Source organism: Ciconia boyciana, chromosome 3 (genome assembly GCF_034638445.1).
Source record: "Ciconia boyciana chromosome 3, ASM3463844v1, whole genome shotgun sequence".
Lineage (NCBI taxonomy): Eukaryota > Metazoa > Chordata > Aves > Ciconiiformes > Ciconiidae > Ciconia > Ciconia boyciana.
This window is the reverse complement of record NC_132936.1, coordinates 41708668-41728825: the sequence shown is the minus strand read 5'-3', so window position 1 is coordinate 41728825 and position 20158 is coordinate 41708668. Positions and strand designations below refer to the sequence as shown.

At 36.3% G+C, this 20158-nt stretch overlaps 1 protein-coding gene across 3 annotated transcripts in view; it reads left to right on the top strand.

The window, feature by feature from the left end:
- RNGTT (RNA guanylyltransferase and 5'-phosphatase) overlaps positions 1-20158 on the top strand; it is a 192475-nt gene that overhangs the window by 24481 nt on the left and 147836 nt on the right. For all 3 annotated transcript variants that reach the window (XR_012041408.1, XM_072855446.1, XM_072855448.1), the window contains 2 exons: positions 4899-5008; positions 5821-5922. Coding sequence is in view for 2 of the 3 variants with exons in the window: in XM_072855446.1 (XP_072711547.1) it covers positions 4899-5008; positions 5821-5922 (212 nt within the window). In the remaining variant the exon portion in view is untranslated. The remainder of the gene's footprint in view (positions 1-4898; positions 5009-5820; positions 5923-20158) is intronic.

Below are 20158 nucleotides of genomic sequence, written 5' to 3'. Positions count from 1 at the left end.
AGCATGCTGTCCATTTCAGAAATTCCATCTTGGGTGTGAGAAACTTTACTGAAACATCTTTTGCTAAAACTTCCGTATTTTGATGTCAAAAAGTCTTGACAGCCGTTCTTTTCTACACTACAGAAACTGTGGGAATGGTTAGAACATAATGCCATTACAGTTTCCTTTGTCATCACTCGAATGTAGTTGACAGGTAATAGCAAATCTGTTTGCTGTAGTCTTAGATGCTAGACGGGAAATCCAAACACTTTTTGACTTTGTCAGTGCATGCCATAATGATTGTAGCATCGAAGCAACATTATTAACTGACACTTAGAATCTCACTTTGGGAAAAAAAAATCTTCAGGGGAAAAATACTTGATTTTACAAATAGGACAAAAAGTTACAATTCTGAGCCAGAACCTTCAAACTTTTCATGGGTCAACCAGATCTTTTACTGTTTATTAAGGAATGCCATCTGTTCTAGTCCCATGTAAGCTGCGTATTTCACAGGCATTACAGGGTGCAATATGTAGTGCTTCTAAAATGGATGGTTACATCTCAAACAGTCTGGAAGAGATGGTAGCTGTTAATGATTTTTTTTCATTATTTTGAGTGCAGGTGTCTTGTGGTCATCTGCGAGACAGAGGGAAACCATTAAACCTCGTGGTTGACATAGTTAGTGAGGATAATATTTATGATTTAACTATCAAAGTACATTGATTCTAAATATTAGTGACTTTGTTTTTTTTCTGCCTAACCTTTTTTTTTTTTTGACAAAGTTTAAGCCCTGTACTTATTGTTCTGCCCATGGGTGTCTTTATGGATATGGGAAAAAGATTAATTTCTGATGTTGCAGCAGCATTTTATGTACTTGAATATGGGTGTCATTTCCTTTTAGCTTTCTCTTTCTCCACATTAAATGCCAATTTGTTCACTTTTTCCCTGTGGTCCGTATTTTTTATACTTCTGACCATTCTTGTCATTCTTTGTATTCTGTCATGTTGACTCATATTTTTCTGACACTGTAGTGCCTATAATTGAACACAAGCCTCTAGTTGAGGCCATCCTAGAGCTTAATAGGGAGGAATTAATTTCACATGTCTTAAGGCTAATACTTCTGTTTATATATCTCAATATAATTGCCTTTTACAAGACAGAATAATACTAATTCAGCTTTTGGTCTCTTGCTGCCTTGGTATCTTTTTCTCTAATTATCTACCAGTGTGTGTTTGTATAATTGCTTATTCCTTACTAGGTGTAGAACTTTGTTTATACAGAATTGCACAGTGTTTTTTCCAGCCCATTCTTAAAATTCAGGATAACACTGAATTCTTAAGCTGCCATCACAGTCTGTATCCCTGTTACTAAATTCACAGATGTCACAAAAATAAGAATATGCTGATAGGAAATTTAGGGAAAATAAATTAATTCTCTTATACCTAAACCAGACCCCACAGATCCTCCTCAGTATATTCTTCCATTTTGTTAGTGAAACACTTAACTCCTCTGAAGCTGGTTTTGAAACAGGTTGCTCTTCTGTTTTATAGAAGTTACATCTACCCCATGTTTTCTGAGTTCCTTTATGAGAACAAGACAAGCAAAGAAAAGACAAGCCAAGACAAAAGCCAGCATCAAAAGATGTGGTATTTCCTACTTCTCCCGATTCTGTGAAGCCCGTTTCATCACCAAAACCAAATGATTAGTTGAACACTGTTGTTACTGAGTGACAGTCAGTATGATTTTGTTGTATCTTTTTTGCTTGTACGTGCCTAGAGGCAGTTCTTGTGATTTGGTCCTGTATTTCTAGGTATTAAATGTAAGCTGATAAGCTGATCGGTGTAACTCCCTAGCTCTCCCTTCCTCTCTTTTAGATGTGGACTCTCTCTCTTCCTGACACGTTTTTGGAACATTTCTTGTCCTCTGGAAGGCAGTCTCTGAGCATATTGGCACTCAGTCAAGTCTGAGTAGCTGAAGATGGCTATCACCCAGGCCTGGTGATAGCCACTAGGGTCAGGGATGTGTGCATTTGGGGCTGTTCCCACTCTTCCAGATGATTGGGATCTGAACCAACACAAGATGATACACATCGCCACTTCTTCAGCTGAAGCGATGGGTGGAGGAATATGGTGGCAAATGGGGAGAGCTTGATTAGTACAGATGGTGTGAAGGTTGTGCAGAGTGTAGATACTAAGTGCATGCAGTTACCTTGGAATCCATTAGGGCTTATAACTCTTGGCTTAGTAGCAGCGCTAAGGACCTGAGGAGCTGAGTGCTCTGGCATCTCTGCACTGTGTTCTCTAGTGTCCTGTTTCCACGGGGGGTTGTTAGCTCAACAGTGGTGCAGAAAGTGCATGGATCTGGCTCGGTTTTGACACCTTATCCAAGGAAATGTCCTCATGAAACCTGGAGCGCTGAGTTAGCCAAGCACGGGTGCCCAAGTGACTCACCTTGTTTTCGCAGTGCTGTGCCTTAGCTAGTGAGTATGCTTGAGGCAGATAATCTGCAAGAGGCACTTTCAAATGGCAGGCACCAATTTCATGTTTATGACTTTTTCTTTTCTGGAAAATCTTTCCTGTTGCCTGCCTTTATGCTTTAATCTTAGCAGTCGTACTGCCATCGCACTCTGCCATTATTCTGAGAAGCAAGGCACAACCATCTTCCTTTATGTCGTGGTGCTCTTAACCACTTACTCAGAATTCAGACAACATGCTGGCCAGGCATGTGTAGCTGTCTGCCTCCCTCGTGCAGTCACCTGTGTGCCGTTGCACCTGCTAGTGCCCATGTAAATAATGTGGGATAAGTGACACACCAAAAGTCTGTAGAGCTTAAGGTAATTAAGGTTATGAACTAGTGTATTTCTTTAGGATGTACTGTTCTCGGAATATGATTTGGTGATGCAACTGAGCCAATCTTAAATGCAGGCTGTACTGAAAACTGCAGTCCTGCTTTCCCTGCACTCCTTGTGTTCCTTCTGCTTCCCTTGTGCTGGCACTAGTGCTGACTCATCTTATGGTGAGCTAGTTTAAGATACTAATTTGGCAGAAAATTACTAATTTATGATGTTATTTTTGCCAACTTAGTTCCTAGACTTGCTCAAGAGTAGAACAGATGAGTGCTACGGTGTGTGGAAAGGGAAGGGAGCAAAAAGGCTCCTTTCATCAGTAGTATGCAGCTAGATTTGTTAAGGCAAGTTTCAAGCATTTTAGGGAAGAGATATGAAATATTTGTATCTTAATTTTCAGGATTCATAGGTCAACAGGTGGAACTTCATGCTTTAATCTTCTTAGTCTGCATTGAGAATTTATTTGAGATGCTGTTGAAATAAGTCTAGTTGATTTGGGATCTCTGTAGAAATCTTTAAGTATGTAGCTTTGTAGACCTGGTGGCTTTAATGTGTTCTGTTTTGCAGAATTTGTTTTATTCCACTCGGCATCAAACTTTTTCTGGAATATACAAGTTATATTTATATTTATATTATTTATTATATTATTTATTTATATATTATATATTGTTATATCATATATATTATATTATATTATAAATATATATTATTTATATATATATATTATAGAGTTTTATTTTCAGTATTCTTTTATTGATCTCTACTTAGGCTTTTCTGTGGCACTCAGGATAGCACCTCCACTTTAGTAACCTGGTTTAGACTGAGAATAAAATTATGCAAGTATTTTTTTACACAAATATTTTGTTACAAACCAGCTGTTTATGTTTTCTCTTTTGTTAAGAAGTTTGTCCTAGATCAACTGAGAACCCTTTAAGTTTGCTGCTGCCTAAGTACATTCATTCTTTTAATTGTTTTCCCTACAGTGTAAATTTAAGTTTTGAGATGTATAATGTGGTAGGTCACGCAGGTGGAGGTGAAATCCATGTAATTGCACTTCTTGTACCGGAATTACTATCTAGATCTGACAAAATTAACATATTTAATTGAAAACATGCATCTCAGATTTGGAGGGAGAAAAGTAGGACTTAATGTCTTCATCTGCTGAGATTTTTGTTTAAAAAAAAAAAACAAAACAAGCCCACCCAAAACCTCATGTCTAAAGATGTTTCCCAGTGACTTTCATTCACTAATTACCAAGCTACTTATGTTTATCTCAGGTTAGATCTCTACTGTTAGTGAGCAGCTCTTACTTTCCGTGAATCAAGGAAAGCACTGAATTGTTCGTCTAGGAATACTATTTATGTATATTAAAAAATTTTATTTAACATTTCATAGGTCAATTTTGTCCTTAGTTTCCCGTTTACTTATTTTGAGGCCATACTTTTTGACACACTTCAAAGTGGTGTCACAAAGCCAGAAAGAGTTTTGTGACCTTTAATGTAAGCCTGGAGTGATTTGCTCCAGGCTTACAATACTGTTTAGGTTCAGATTCTCATCCACAAATAGATGTCTTGCACTACCTTATTATTATATAGTATTTTGTGTACTAAGGATGATTAATCTGATCCCTGCAAATTCCATATGTGACCAATTTACTACTAAATAATTGATACTAGTGTACTTTCTTTTTAAATAAAAACATTTTAGTTACAAATGAAAAATAATGAGTCAGACTGATGCTGTAGCTTGACGTGGGAACTTTCTTGAGAGTATTGGCTAAACAGTGCCTATCCCTTACCATTTACCTCCTTTTAAAATTTTTTTTAAACTATTATTGTATTTTTTCCCCCATAAGGAACTCATTTCATTTCCTGGGTTCGTAATATGGCTCACCTGAGAGTTTACTGGCAAAGCTCAGCTGATGTATCTTGGTATTTGGGGGTAAATCTTTAAGGAATATTTAAGCTAGTATTGCTTGTGAGGGTCAAGTTGTACAAACAGACTTAACCTTGTATTGACATGTTCTGATCTGCTTTTATGAAGGCTTAAATATATATTTTTTTTTTTTATTTAGGGTGCAATTTTCTTGGAAGGAATAACAGTTAAATATGTGACCCAGGTGACAACACAACCAAAGTTAGGAGGAATACAGCAAAAGTGTCAGCAGTTCTGTGGATGGGAAGGGTATGAGAACATTTAGAACTTGTTTATTTTTACTGTCTAGAAAGAAGTGTTATGTTTCTAGTTTTGCAGAAGGAAACAGCTCATTGTAAGAATGAACAAAGGTGACTATTTTTGGATGGATTGTTTAAAAATAAAAAAATGCAAGCCTCAAAAACACTCAACAGTGAAGCAGATGAGGATCTTGCATCGTACTGTGAAACGGAATGATCAACTGTTGATTCTAGAACTGCTTTCCATTGAGATAACAAAATGTTTTCAGATGAATTGTTGCTGTGCAAATTCCAGATGTAGTCTAGTCCATGCATTTGTGTAAAATTTAGTGCTTGCTCAAGCAGTAGATTTATTTATACAACTGCTATTACACTTCAGTATTGAGGTATAATACTCATTTTTATAGCCAACTTGGATTTGTGTCCAATGTTAATGAGAATGTTGATTTTAATGTCTCAGATTCCCACCTCCTCCTTTCCAAAGCTGATGATCCAGGGAGTTGCTCACGGTGCTTCCTAACTTGCTGATGCTTATAGTTCTTCTAGTGTTTGTAATTTTGAATTCACATATCCCTTCCTCCAAAGTTAAAACTTTGAAGTTCCACGTAATTTAGTGTTTTGTCATAAACAAATACCCTTGTTCTTATCAGATAGGCATTCGATTCCTCTTGCAAATTACCTGATTGGAGAAGATGTTCTAACTCAAAGCTAACCTTGCAGCAAGTCTGGTACAAGCTGTTACTTCACTCTAATGTAAAAAATGCATTGCCTTGTGTGACTATTTATTGCAGAACGTTAATAAACATAGTTCATTCTTTTTAGGTCTGGATTCCCTGGAGCACAGCCTGTTTCCATGGACAAGCAAAATATTAAATTTTTGGAGCAGAAGCCATACAAAGTTAGCTGGAAAGCAGACGGCACTCGGTAAGTTCATTTTAAATGAAAAAGAAACACTTGGTAAATTGGGTAGACGGTTTGTATTTTCTCAGGAAAGTGAATTTGCTTGTACAGAGGACAAAGCATATTCTAACAACAAAACTGACTCCAGAGATTAATTTTTTTGCTGTCTTGGTACCCAATGTTGCTGAAGTTTGTGGCCAAGTTTCTTTTAAGCAGCTGTTCTGCAGACTGACTGTTAAATCTATGCACTTTTATTCTTCTCCATAACCCCTGTCTGTCTGTCAGCCAAGACTTGCCACTGAGGTCTTAGAATAATCTTAGATAACAGTAGGAGTTTGTTAAGCTAAAGAATTTGTTTATAAAAGCTAAATTAAAACTTCTAGTTGATCCTTCAGAAGCTGGCTAGTATTAGAAATTGCATAGTTTTTTTTTTATTCATACTGTGATCCTTTGTTCAAACTTGAGGTTCTGGTCAGTCAAAGAGTCAATAGTTTCATCTTCCCTCACCAGTTCTCTTACATTCATTGTAGGGGTGACTTTTTTGTAGAACAGACTACAACCTGATTGGATTGATATGTTGAACCTCTTCAGTGTTGTTATTTCTGGTTTGAAATGCATCGTTGTATTGAATTTCTCCAGTATTCTGATGTTAGCATTTCAAAGTAGGAGAAACGCCATACATCATCAAATACAGAATAGCAAAACACTTTTTTCTCTGATAGTAACTGGTTACAGATCAGTCTCAACTGCATGAAACTCAGTTGTCTAAACATGTGCCTCTGGTATCATTGGGTATCCTTTCATTGCTTTGTCTCGTATGAAAAAGCCATGTCACGCAGGGTCTATTGCCTCTACACCCAGCAGCTTGGATGAGGTATAAAAAGTATTTGCTATTCACGTTGAAATAAAGCCCCAAATGTTAGGTGTCCCATTTCCTTGCACTCTTGCAAAGAGGTACTGTGGCCCTTGATAGAAACAAATCTTTCTTGAGTAAAATTCCAAACCTCCAAAATCATACTTATTTTCATAGGACTGAATATTTTTAATAGGTTGGAACATTTGTGAAATTACAACGATTTTCTTGAGGTTTTGAAATCATCATCAATGGGGATTGATATTCTAACCTTCTGTTTTTCTTTAGTGTTTCTGATTTCAAAACTAAAATCAAGAATCCCAGATATTAATGGAAATGGTTTTAACCTATGGTACTCATAGCATTTAGATCACATTTTTTTTGTTGTGGGTGCTATCTTGAGGTAATTAATAATTCAATTTCTTACATCATAGTCAATAGTGTCTCAGTAACAGGAAGAATTTGAATTGTGTGACACATCTCATACATTTCAGTATCTTGATTTTTTTTATTTCTAAAAGATGTTCTTTACATACAGTAGTATTTAAGCAATTGTAATCTGCGCTAAGGGGAATGACTTTAGTTTTTATTCACTTAGAGCAAATGAATAGATTTTTAACCTGCTCTGACTTGATCAGAAAACGTTCAATTACAATGAACGTACACATGGTAAGAGGAGGACTGTTATACTCATTTGTGCATGGTGCTTTAGACTAGCAAAAGGGTTCAGTGTTCACACATGTACAAGTTGGAATGCATCAGTTGTGTGAATGAAATATATGCTTTGAAAAACAGGAGGTAAGAATTTTTGTTTTCAGACTGGTTAACTGGTTTTGTGTATAGATAGGGGCAAAAGAAGTTTTGTTTTAGCAGTGCGATTGAAAGCATTCTCCCTTCCATGTGCTGAGATAACAAAGTAAAGTTTTGATACTAAATAAACAAGCAGTGTAGGCTGTCTTCTGAAGTTTTCCCTGCATTCTTTATTTTGTTAGGTGTGTTATCTTTAGTAATAGAATGGGGTATCCTAGATAATGAAAAGCCTGGAAAATATAGGGAACTGGGTGTCTTATGAGGATTACCAAGTGGCTCCACATGGAGTCAGTCAGGATTCAGCACAATTCAGCCAGAACTAAGCTGTCTCCTATAAAAAAAACCCTTCGGGTGTGTCTCATCTGTGGTTCGTACTTCAAGGGTTTATTAGTTGGGCAGAGCATGGTGTGAAAATACAAAGTAAGCTTGCACTCAGTATGGCATCCAAGCATTAAGAAATGAGTGGGAATATTTGGCTTATTAACATTGGCTGACTGTATGCACAAGCACTTGGGTAACGTGATGCAGGCGTTCTCAGGGTGCGAGGTTACAGAAACATGGTGTTGAGAGATCCAGGCTTATTCTCAGAGCAGTACAGTGCATTCAAAAGCTGCTGAGCCTAAACAAGTAAACTCAGCCAACTTAAACTGACCATGCAAAGAGCCAGATGGGAGTCTTTGCATTTATTATGCTTTTAATCTGCATTCCAGATATACTGCCCATGGACTTGACTTGTATAACTATGAAAATATGTTTACAAAGTGTTAATGTCCTGTGCAGCTCAGATATGGGTAATCCTTGCCTTTTTTCACAGCTTAGTCCTTCAGGAAACCTTTGTTTTAGGGATTGGTTTACACTAGTATTTTAGTATGTATTAAAGACAGTTTATGGAAACATTTTTGTATAATTTAAGCCTATTACTTCAAGAAATAGTAATAGCAGAAGATAATTCTGTTTTTAAAATAATTTCATACAGAAGGCCATTTGATATTAAAGGAAAAAATTGCTTCATCTGCAGTGTCTCTAGTGTGCATTGCCACTGAAGAATAATCTGTTCAAAATCATGGGTCATTAGCTAATACAGATTGGTATGTCTTAGAACAAATACTGAGATGCTGTAAAATTACAATTAGTGCTATTCCGCAGGGTTGTAAGCTATTTTTCCACATTTCTTTCTTTCTTTGTACTTTCAATATGAAGGGTCATATCTTTGTCATATCTTATGTTATTCATTTGGAAAATTGAAGTTTTATGGAATATTCTTATTTTCTTACTCAAATGTACAGGATGCATACATTCTGAATACTAGAATAATTATATAGAAAATAGTAGCGGACCTGGAAGACTGCCTTTTGTGAAAGAAATTAAAGTGCATGTGTAATTTCTTGTAGGAATGTAGGAATTTTCAGTATTTTGGACATTCTGTCCTGTGTTTTTAGAGTTCTGGAATGGTGACAAAACAGAATGGATGAAGAATAAAACTGAGGGAACTAAATAGTTATTTTAAATTTTCTTGAAACATTATAATTTGTAGTTAATTATGGACATACACAGGCTGATAGGTATATTTGGAGAAGAAAATGGTGCTACAGAGATCCAGTGTTAATGAAATTCAGCTGAAGGAATGTTGTGAAAGAGAGATTAAGGATGAAAACCTGAGCTATTATTTGGACATTTAGACACTGTGCATGATAGCTACCCTAACCAACAATGAAAAATGACTATGGCAGTTTTTACATTGGACATGCTTCTAATTATTTTGTTGTTCTCTAGCGATCTGGACTCCATATGCAATTAAACAGTTTTTCATTAATTATTCTGAATGCTTGTGTTGACAGGCGTGACCTTCCTGAATTTAATATTAAGACATCAGTTAGTGGAGATCCATTTATGGATCCCCTGCTTACTTCATCTGGAGGTGAAACCCCTGTCATCAAATATCTCTGAAGCTATTCTGTTAAGTGTGATTTAGATGCAGCAGTCTAGGGTTTGCCTATTACAGTATTATTTGGCTTGCATACCTTTGTTTTGTTTTGTTCTCTCTCTTTGCTTAAAAAAGCACTGCTGTTTCATCGATCTGATTGGACTTACAGAAAAGCAGATGTTTAACTAATAACTTTATATTATACTTTCTCACTTAAATGAAACCCTCTCATCTCAGTTAATAGCAATATTTGCTCAACTTAGCCAAACTTCTTAATTTTCACCATTGTTAAATACCTGCATTTTATTCCAGCAGCAGTAGTTTTCTCTAGAGGTTTCATGGCTGAAGCCTTTATTTGTAGATTATCTTAACTGACATGTAGTGTCAGTAATTTCATTGAGGACTCTTACTTTTCTCCAAAGGCATTTGCTATTCCTAATTTCAACTGGAGCTGAACTTTCACCCTTCTGGTTTAAGAGCTGTGTTGGTGGGTTTTGTTTGTTTGTTTTTCAGCGGTAGAACAGTGCATGTTTTCTTGCTTTCTTAGTATTGTTGTATTTTTCTACCCATAATTTTTTAAAAAAGAAAGTATTTCCCTAAATGAAAGAGCATTATTTATCATCTTGTGTTGACTAAATAAAGTGAAATTGATTGGTTAAGTTATTTGACAGTGATTCTATAAAATATTTTGGTGAAATTTACTGGAGTAGTAGCTTATACACTTTTGTAAATGTGTGGGTTCTGAGTCTGGTTTGAGTCAAAACTCATCTTCCTCCATTCTCTTGGAGCCCCGAGTTCAAAATGTTTTGACTTACCCTTGCTTAGTCTGTCCTGATTCGCGGAGTTAGTGCCTACACCGTGGTCTTGCTTGTTCTGTGCCTGGTCTCCAGAGCCCTTGTTCCATGAGCATCAGCAAGGCACACGTCCTTGTTCTCGCTCTAGCTTTCCTTCTGGAGCGTGTTCGCTCCAAAGGGAAATGCAGTGTGTACAAATACTTCTCCCCTCCTGTTTTTAAATGCCTATGTGTAAAGGTATGTACATTTGCATCTCAGGTTTAGACAAACGAACTTTAAATTAAAAGAGCTTTGAAGCTTACTTAGCATTGGCTCTCTTTGGACAAATATTTCCTTTTTGCCAGCTATTTGCGTGTATGTAAATATTATATGCAACTCTGTTTTGGGGAAAAACACCTCTCAAATCATATTGCTTTAAATTATTATTATTTAAAAAAAAATAAATCACTTAAGTCTGCAGCTATTCTGACTGGTTTGGTGTGAATTCTATCCTGTGTATTTATTGAAACAGTTGTCAAATCTCTGGTGTCTTAAAAATAATTTTAATGCTAATCTATTCATAAGGCACAGAAATCCAAAGGGCAAATTTCCCACTACTAAAATCATGCCTTTTGGCTTTGTTGAGATGAAATACACGTTGTATGTTAACAGTAGCTACAAGGTATGTACGGCTTTACAAATGTATCCAATTTTGTAGTGCTGTGTTTTCGAAATAGTAGTTGCTATCTGAATAAGATAATTGTAACAGTATGTTCAAGGCATACTGTATGAGTCTGTATTATCAACTTTGTACTGTAAAGTGATTAACCCAGGTGGTTAGCGGCTTGCTGTATCCCTTGATATGTATCTCATTAATACTGTTTGTAGCAGATGTTTGTGCTAATGAGTGGAGCTGAATGTTCAGACAGGAGTAGGGTTGGTAAAGTAATGAGACACCAGTTTTGAAAAAAAGACCGTTACCACTAAGAATAATAAAAAGTTTTAAAATGTCTGTGGAATAATTCAAATTAATACAATCAAACGGGGCTAGGTTTTATAATGGTAAAATGTGACCTGAACTAAATGCAAGCTATTAAGGGGCGTAAATTATTTTCCTGCATTTGTATGAGTACCTTTTTATTTTTCACATCTGTACACATGCAGTTTTAGTAAAAAATAATAAATATGATCATAATACTATGGCTGTTCAATTATGGTAAGGCAGCTATTTAAAAAAATGTAGAACAGGTAGTTCTTGCCAAAGGCTATTATATTTGAAAAATATTCATGCAAATTTGATGGCTTGCAGATATCTAAATGCAAACAAGTAGATACAGAATGTAAAGCAGCTCTTTGAGAATTGCTGCTAATTGTCTAAAAGGTGTTTGTAACAAAATAGTTAGGAACATCTCTGAAGTTAATTATTTTTTTCATGATTAGCAAATTACATTTTAGAAAAAAGGCCTGTTGCCTAAATAATTCTCATTTTGTTGGTATCCTAATACAAAATAAAAATAGTAAAGCTACACTTAACTGATAAAACTGGTGGCGAAATTTTTGGGTTGTGTTTATTAATCAAATAATTTTGATTTATCCAAAGCATGTAAGTTACTATATTATCAAACTTGTGATAGCTTCCCAGGTTTCTTTAGTTTAGCTGTTTGTACAGACTGAAGAAAATTTCTATTTTTGTTGAGAACTTTAAAATTATTGGCAGTTGCAGCCTCTTCAGAAACATGTTTGTGACCATTACTTGAAGGACGTCTACCGGGTGTGTTTTAAGATAACTTTTCATGCATGTTGTTAAAATGTAATGAAGACGAGGTAAAAGTTTCTCCCTGAATTTGCATAGCTAAATACTTTTTTCTTTCCCTATTCTTTGATCCTTTACATGATGAGATGAAGCTAACACGTATAACTGAGAAATTGCAGATTCCTAATATGAAAAGTTATCCAAAAGTCATTTGTGACAAGAGTAACTTGTGAAAAGGTGATCATTGCTAAAGAACAGCTCTAAAAAAATGGAGAAAACTGAGAAGCAGATTTTTTTGTTTTAGAAATTAAGAGGTAAAAGAAACTAGCCCAAAATTAGGTGGCAAGGAAGAAGAATGGTAGCCTGTCTGCAAAGGATTAAAGAAGAGATATTTGAATGGGTTCAGGGAAAAACTGTTATCCCTGAGAGACAGGAGGAGGTTAAAGAGAAAGTTGGGGTAATAACGAGAACGAAGGAGGACAGAGAAGATTGGAGAGTAGTACTAATCCAATTAAAAAACCAATCTATGCACTTGAGAACTCATTATTAAGAACAAGAGACCGGCTTGTCGTGAAAGCAGATCTAGAGAATGGAAAGGTTGTCTCCTGGGAGCAAAGATATTAATGTGGAGTTGAACTTGAAGGAGACTCTGTTGGGAATGAGAAAGGAACCACAGATTGATTTTCAGATTAGTACAAATGACATGACCAGGTTCTCATGGATCTGGAATTTTATGGCCAGTAGTGGAAAATGCCTGAAGTGGAGGTTTACACAATTGTTAGTGGATTCTTTCCTAATTTAGAGGAAGGGGACAAAAATGTAGGATGTTGAGATTTGACAGATGGCTTCGGAAATGGTGCTAGCAGGAAAGTTTAGGGCCGTTAATCACTGGAATGCATTTGTGAGTAAAGAGCTTTTCTCAAGGTATGAATACCCCCTTTCTGGGCATCTTACTTTCTGACCCTAGATGGCTAGTGAATAAGTGAATGATTATGTATTGTGTTTTGAGTGTCTTGTCATTTAGTCGTGTTTAGGGTTATACATGTTCATGGTCTTGGGGTCAGGAAGGAGCATTTGCCTCCTAATGATAGGATGGGGTGGAGAACCCACATGAGAATCATCTGGGCGCTTTTAAACCACACCTTCCTCTCCTTTCCCTTCCTCCTCCTCCCAACTTACGTTAAGAAATAGACTTAAGTATTTATCAGTTTTGCACCATTGGTTGGTAATGCTGTGTATTCCTTCCTCTGTGGTTGCGGCACGTTTCTGTGGTCTGAAATTTTAAAGGACAGAAATATTCAGGGGTTTGGACATGTATCGAACAGACTTTTCAGGACCAAATGGATTTTTTAATAGGAGTGACAGGTTTTGTGAACAACTGGGCTTAACTCAAGTGGTTTGTATTCCAAGTTAAATGAGCTTTATTCAAATCATGTGCTTATGTAACTGTCAGCAATGGGCAAAGCCTCAACCGTTGAGTGCTAATTATACATCGTTCGTGTGTGTAGGACAGCTACTCTTCAGACATTTGTTTTCATTGATTGATATTAATTTTCATTGAATATCTCAAAGTAGTAGTTGTAAGGGTTTTTCTGTTATTCCCATGAAACTGTCAAAATGGGATGGTATTTAAAGAGAAGACTTGGAACAAAAACCTTAGTTAAAAGGGTAGAGTGACTGTTGCTATTCCCCTATTGCTAACTCTGCACTGTTTTGTTGCATGCTACATTTTTAAGGTCTTTGGAAGGGAAATGCATTTTTGTTTACATGGCATAGTCCCTCGTGGCCCTTCTTCATAATTATTTTAACTAGTTCTTTAAGGGAAAACAAGGTCGCCCATTTTTAAACTAGTTCTGTAGTTCTGCTTCTACAGCTGGAAGAACCGTGGTTTAGGATGAGTCTGGAATTCATGTGGGATTTATTTCACTGACTTTATTTTGAATAATATACTTAACTGGAGATAGCATATGTTTTGGCTGGAAATTGAAGTTGTGAAAGTTATTGAAATGGTTGTAATAAAGCTTTTTTCCCCCCTCCAGTCAAGATTAAAAGCTGTAAGTAGCTTTTATAGACTACAGTACTAATCAGTTGTTAGCAACCTGCAGTTTAGCTTTTAAGTGTGTAATGATAACGTAATTTCAAGCTTCTGCAGAAGTATATAAAGGTCACATATATGATTCTGGATTATAATGTATAAACTGCCTTTCTAATGATTGCTAAAAGGAGCAATTAATAGATGTTAAGCACTCTAAAGAGCATTCCTCTTCATTTTCTGAAAAAGTAGATGCCTAATTCATGGTTTTATTTTGTGTGTTTAGGTAGGAGGGGAAGAGAAGATGGGATGGGGAGGCAAGAATGGTGTGTTTTGAGACTAGGAAGTTGGGGTTTTAGTAGCTGAGATGTGAGTCTTCGCTCACTCTGCATCTTCATAATTATCCCTTATAGTTGTGTTGGGCGATAAATTTAGCATTACAAGACTGATATCAGCCTGTTTCCCATAGCATTAGAACCCATGAATAGTTTATGCTTACTTGAGTTTTTATTTGAGTGTGCAAAAATAAAACTTTGATAAGTTGAGGTAAGATTAAGGGCACTTTCAGCATATTTAGCATGTCCCCTATCTCAAGGAAAAGACATTCTAGCTCAGGATGAAGAAGCTCTAGCACAAGGTGGCCTCATCATCTCCACCTGTTGACATGTTGTTAAAGCGCATATTGTCCTTTTCTCCTTTTTTACCTATTGTACAGGGAATGAGAGCATGCCTAGACTTTGGCTAGCAGACTGACTCTGACAGCAGAAAAGGAGTTGTCAGATTTTGGTAGCCAGGCTCATGGGCATCACCAGATAACTCATCAGTTCTGTTTGACTATATCGATTATGAACCAGGAGAGGCGTCTCTTGATTGAGAGATTCTAGGTCAAACAAGGCAGCACAGTGTGTCATAAGGTGTTAGACTAATATCTGGAACTATTGGGTATAAACATTGTTAATCCTAAGAAGTCCCCACAAGGCAGTATTATTTAAAGTAGAGTTGTATATTATAGACCCAGGTCTGTTAGTTTCACAGCTGTTGGGCTAGCTTGAAATTGTTTTTTATCTTAATGCTGCATTTAGAGTGGGTGGTTTGGGGTGGGGTTTTTTTAGGGGGTCGTGGTGAAGGTGTATTTGTGTATTTATGTATTTATTTATTTATTACTAAGGCACATCCATATCACTTTGCTGCTTCTACATCTCCTGAAGTAGGTTTTTTATATCATTGAATCAATGTAGATTCACACAATAGGTGTGACAGAACATGTCATCCCCAGTCTGCATCCAAATTGACTCAAATGGCCAAAGAAGGCATTCTTACTCTACGTTGTGGTTTCTCATTTATATGTGCCTGGAACAGTGTCAAGACTCTGACAATAAGTGGTAGAAGGAAGCTGTTGTTTTTGTGTCCCTTTCTTAACTGCTTAAGGAGCACTGCTGATGTGATACCATACAGAAAGTATATTTTGTGAAGTAGCAGGCTTGATGCTTCACAGTTCTGAAGCCTTTTGACAGCTCACGAAGTTTTATGGTCACAATTCTGAGCTCTTTGAAAAGTACTACTTAACTGATTATTCATATATAACTATTTGAATATTTGGACAGATTGTCTTCTAAGCAAGCTCTTTTGTTTATTTATAAATAGTTAATGCATTAAAATGCTTATTATGTAGCTTGTGCTATGAATACTAATCTTAGAGTATTCAACTGTAATCCTAAAATGTTCTAATTAGATCAAGATAAATGGTGTGCCTGCATGTGTACCTGATGTTCAAGCGACAAGTATTGGTGATTACTGGTTTATTTATTTATTTTCCTTTCTCCCAGACCACTTTTAATAGTGGAACAGCGTGTCCTGTGCTGCTGGTTCTCTTGGGGGGATTACGGGCACATACATGAAGTGTAATGGCTTAAGCTTATTCAAGGAAGAATGACATTCAGTTTGTAAAGTTTCACTATAGACATATCTAGGGCAGCCCTTTCCCTTGGAGCTGATCTTGTAATCTGTGAGCACAAATGGCAGTTGTGCTCTTCGGTGGCTTGTGCCTGTGATGTAGACAAAATTGACCCAGCATACGTTCTGGCATAAATCAGTTCAAAGTTAAGGGAACCTCCTTTTTCAAAGCTGTGCTACTCTTTTCGTGACTGCTACGTTATGGGCCTCCATGACAGATATTATGGTTCTCTTGCTTGGGGAAAGAAGGAATGTAACTACTTGTCATCTGATGCTAAATTCATTTGTTTTTCTTCCTTATACCATTGTGTAACTGCTGCTTTGCATTTTTCTTTTGAGCCCGTTGCTTCAGGCATGAATTTCCCTCTAAATCTCCAAGATATTTTCAGACAAAAATTTGTGAAGGAGGAATGGAGTCAAACAAGTTCAAGCAAGCTTGAAGCTCAATATCTGCAATTAATAATAATAATAATAATAATAGAATGCAGTAGTTCAGTCAAGCTTGAGGTATAATTTGTTCCATTAATCTCATAGCTTTTAAAAAAAGTAATCAGAACATTATAATGTACAGTTGTTTTCCAATAGTGTTCCTCCCTCTAATGTAGAAATGTACTTTAATATGTACTTGACCACTTAGCATCATTAAAATTTGGGTGAAACAAAGAGAATGTAGTATTTAAAATAAATCTGTTAGTATACAGATTCTGTTACTGGGTCACATCTTTTCTAGCTAGTTAACAATTCTTCTTTTGTTTTACACCAGATACATCATAATGCACTATAAGAACTCTTCCGTATATAGTAGTTGTAGATTAATTTACCCTTTGTTGTAGGTCAAATAATGATAACAAGATGACTTCAAATTTAACCCGTAAGGTTTAATATCCTTTTAGAAATAAAGAAACAAAACCCCCACAGCACTCTAACTTAATTAAAACCCTGGAAGGCAGTCAAGAAAAACACTGTAACTGGATAGTCTTTTTTAACCTTGCTAAATTCTTGGTTTTACCAGCTCTGTTGCAGAGTTTCACAGTCTAATAATACTTTAGATAGAAAATGTAGTTTTACATTGGTTTTGAATTTGCCATCTGTTAAATTAATTAAAGGCATCTTTATCCTTGATTTATAAAACAGGAAAAACTAAAGTTTGAACTCAGTCTAAACTATGATACTTTATTAGGAGAAATTAGACCAGTTTCCCCACTTCTTGTGCATTTGTCCATGCTCCATAGTATTACCATTATCTCCTTTATTCAAAAACTGACTTCCCTATTAATGCTGGTGCATGTGGTATCTCAGGTGAGGGGGATACCAATAAGTTGTATAATGATGCAACGTTATTTCTGTATTATGCACCATCCTATTAGTTATGTGACCTAATGATTTGTTTGCTGGTGCTTTTTGACTGCAGATGCACTTATGTGCTCTCACTGACCTCTAAAAAGTAGCTGCTATATTAGCTTTCTCAGCCAACAGAGTTAATTTAGAACCTTGTAAGGTGGGAAGCGTGGTCGTACCTCTCTCTTCCTGCCTGTGTCTTGGTACCTTTTGGAAATCCAAACTTGGCATTGTTCATTACTGCAGTTCGGGGCATTCTGAAAATTTCTGTAGTAAAGGTTGTCATCTGCAGATTCACTGCCTCACTTTTGATGATTTTCAGGGTCATAACATTCATTTAAAAAAAATCTCTGGACCTTGGATTGCCAAGGGGAGCAAATGAAAAGGGAAACTTGCATTCAGAGTTTAAAGGAGAGTGGTGGCAGGCAAGAATAAGAAAAAGAATTTGATGTTGAGTGAGATGGAGGAAACAGACAAGTAGTAAAGATTATGGAGACTGAATACCTGTATAAGCTATGGGGTATCTGTTATCTTACAGTGGTAACTTACACAAAGTGTATACATGCAGGGAATACCACCTTAACGAATTTTGTGGAAATGAAGTTCTGTGGTCTCAAATAAGCAGGATGAATTGAGGAATATCAATTCATCAATACCTGGAGGTATTTAAAAGATGTGTAGATGTGGTGCTTAGGGATGTGGTTTAGTGGTAGACTTTGCAGTGTTAGGTTTACAGTTGGACTTGCTGATCTTAAAGGTCTTTTCCAACCTAAATGATTCTATGAATATCGAAATTAAGCATAGCCCTTTCATTGTGATATATGAGGTGATCAGTAAGACGAGAAAATTATTTTTTTTCCATACTAGCATCAAGTCAGGGCAGCAGTAGCTTGAACAGGTGATTCAGAACATGAAGCTGGATATTGGGAACCTTCTAATTTCTCATGAAATTAGACATTGGCAAAGCAGATACACTAGGATAACTTTCTTGACTGTAACATGAATATTGGAAAGCATTCATTGTTTAGGAAAGATGCAAAATAAAGTTTGAGGCACAACATTTTATTTTCATAATAGCTGAAGGATAAAAAAAAAATGTTACAGAGTTCAGGTTTTTAAAAAATCACTACAGGATTGTTAAGGTAAATTTCTGGGTTGTTGCTGAATCTGCTGCGGATACCAACCTGATCAGAGTTGTTACTATGAGGACTCTTTAACATCTAATGCAAGTTGAGTGTCTAGATGTCCATTGATGTAATAAGACTTTACCCAACACAGTTATTGAAGCCTAGGGAACTATTCATTTCACCCTAAAGTAGACACCTTACAATTATGAAACTTAATCAGAAGCTAAATTCTACCCTCTTTCGAGGGTGGAGAATTTTGACCAGTGACAAATCCAGGTGCTTCTGAATGTAGTAAGAGATACAAGATACATTTAGTTACTAACAGCAGCCTACTAACACAGTGTTTTAATATTGAGGAAAAAGAAATCTTTATTGTAGAAGATAGTTTGGGTCATTGATGAAAAGGCTTTGCTTTAATCTTAGAATGTTATGACTGCAATGAGAGGTAAAAATAGATCAATAATGTAGGTTCTCTCTTTCTAAAATGATAGATTTGGATAAATTGAGGGAAGTAGTCGATGGAATCAGAAGGACTGAGGAACACAGTCTTCAGTATAGATGAGGAATGACATTTCCTCTGAATTCAACCATTTTGGTAGGAGTTTGTATACCATGTAAAGGGAAAATAGGTTTTTTTGACACAGGAATAGTGGTAGATCTCATGCTACTGTACTTTGACAAAATTTTGATTTATTACGGAGACTGGGGCTAATGAAGATTGCTAGAATTGTAAGATAGGTAAAGAATGGATTGAAAGAAAATGGCGGTGGATGATTTTGGAAGAAAATATATAGAAAACCACAAGTGGAGACCCTGAATATTAATTTTATATTGTCATTAAGAATTTTGAAACAGAAACCAAGTATGTTCTGACAAACAAATGAGGGAGACAAGCCACTGAATTCACTGAGGAGCATAGTAATAAAACTGGAAGGATATTTAGTTGTAGAAAATGCAAGGTCATGAATAAGAAATATTGGAGCTGGAGGCTGTTAATTGAAAATGACTGTCAGTCAGATTCTAAGGGGTTTTTTTGGTTTAAAATACTGGGGAGACTGTTGATGGCAGAATTTAACCTAGAAGTATGCGAGAGAAATATAAAGTGTTGGTATATTCAGAGCAGACTAACTTCCAAGGGCCTGTATGTGTGGTTTTTAAAAATTTTATTTAGAATTTGGATTGTCAAGTCAAATACATAATTCTACAGCTGCTTATGTGTAGCAGTGTTTCTTGCTGGCTGATATGCTATGTACTTGTGCAAATGAAAATGTGTGTACAAGTTTGAAAATGGTATTTGTGATAGAGCTGTCAGTGTGCTGATTAAAAAGACATTGTTTTCCTTTTGTTTACACATTGAAAAGAATACTGTGAGTCTTCACATAACTTCCTGTGTTAAGTGTCCCCCTATCCAGGCTTTGTCATCCTTCAGGAGACATAGTTTGAAGCAGCAACTATTGCCAGCAGCAATTAATGTAAGAGAAGAAGCAAGCTGAGCCTTCCCCATTTATCGGGACTTTAGGGTGTATTGCTCCATCTGCCACAGGCCAACTTCAAACTCGTCTAATTTAAACTGTTACTCTAGATCCAGCACAGTCTGGATTCAGGCCAGGACATGGAACTGCAGTGGCTTAGTGACACACATAGATGATCTCCTACTGTCAGTGGATAGAGGGCAGTCATTAATTTTCATTCTCCTG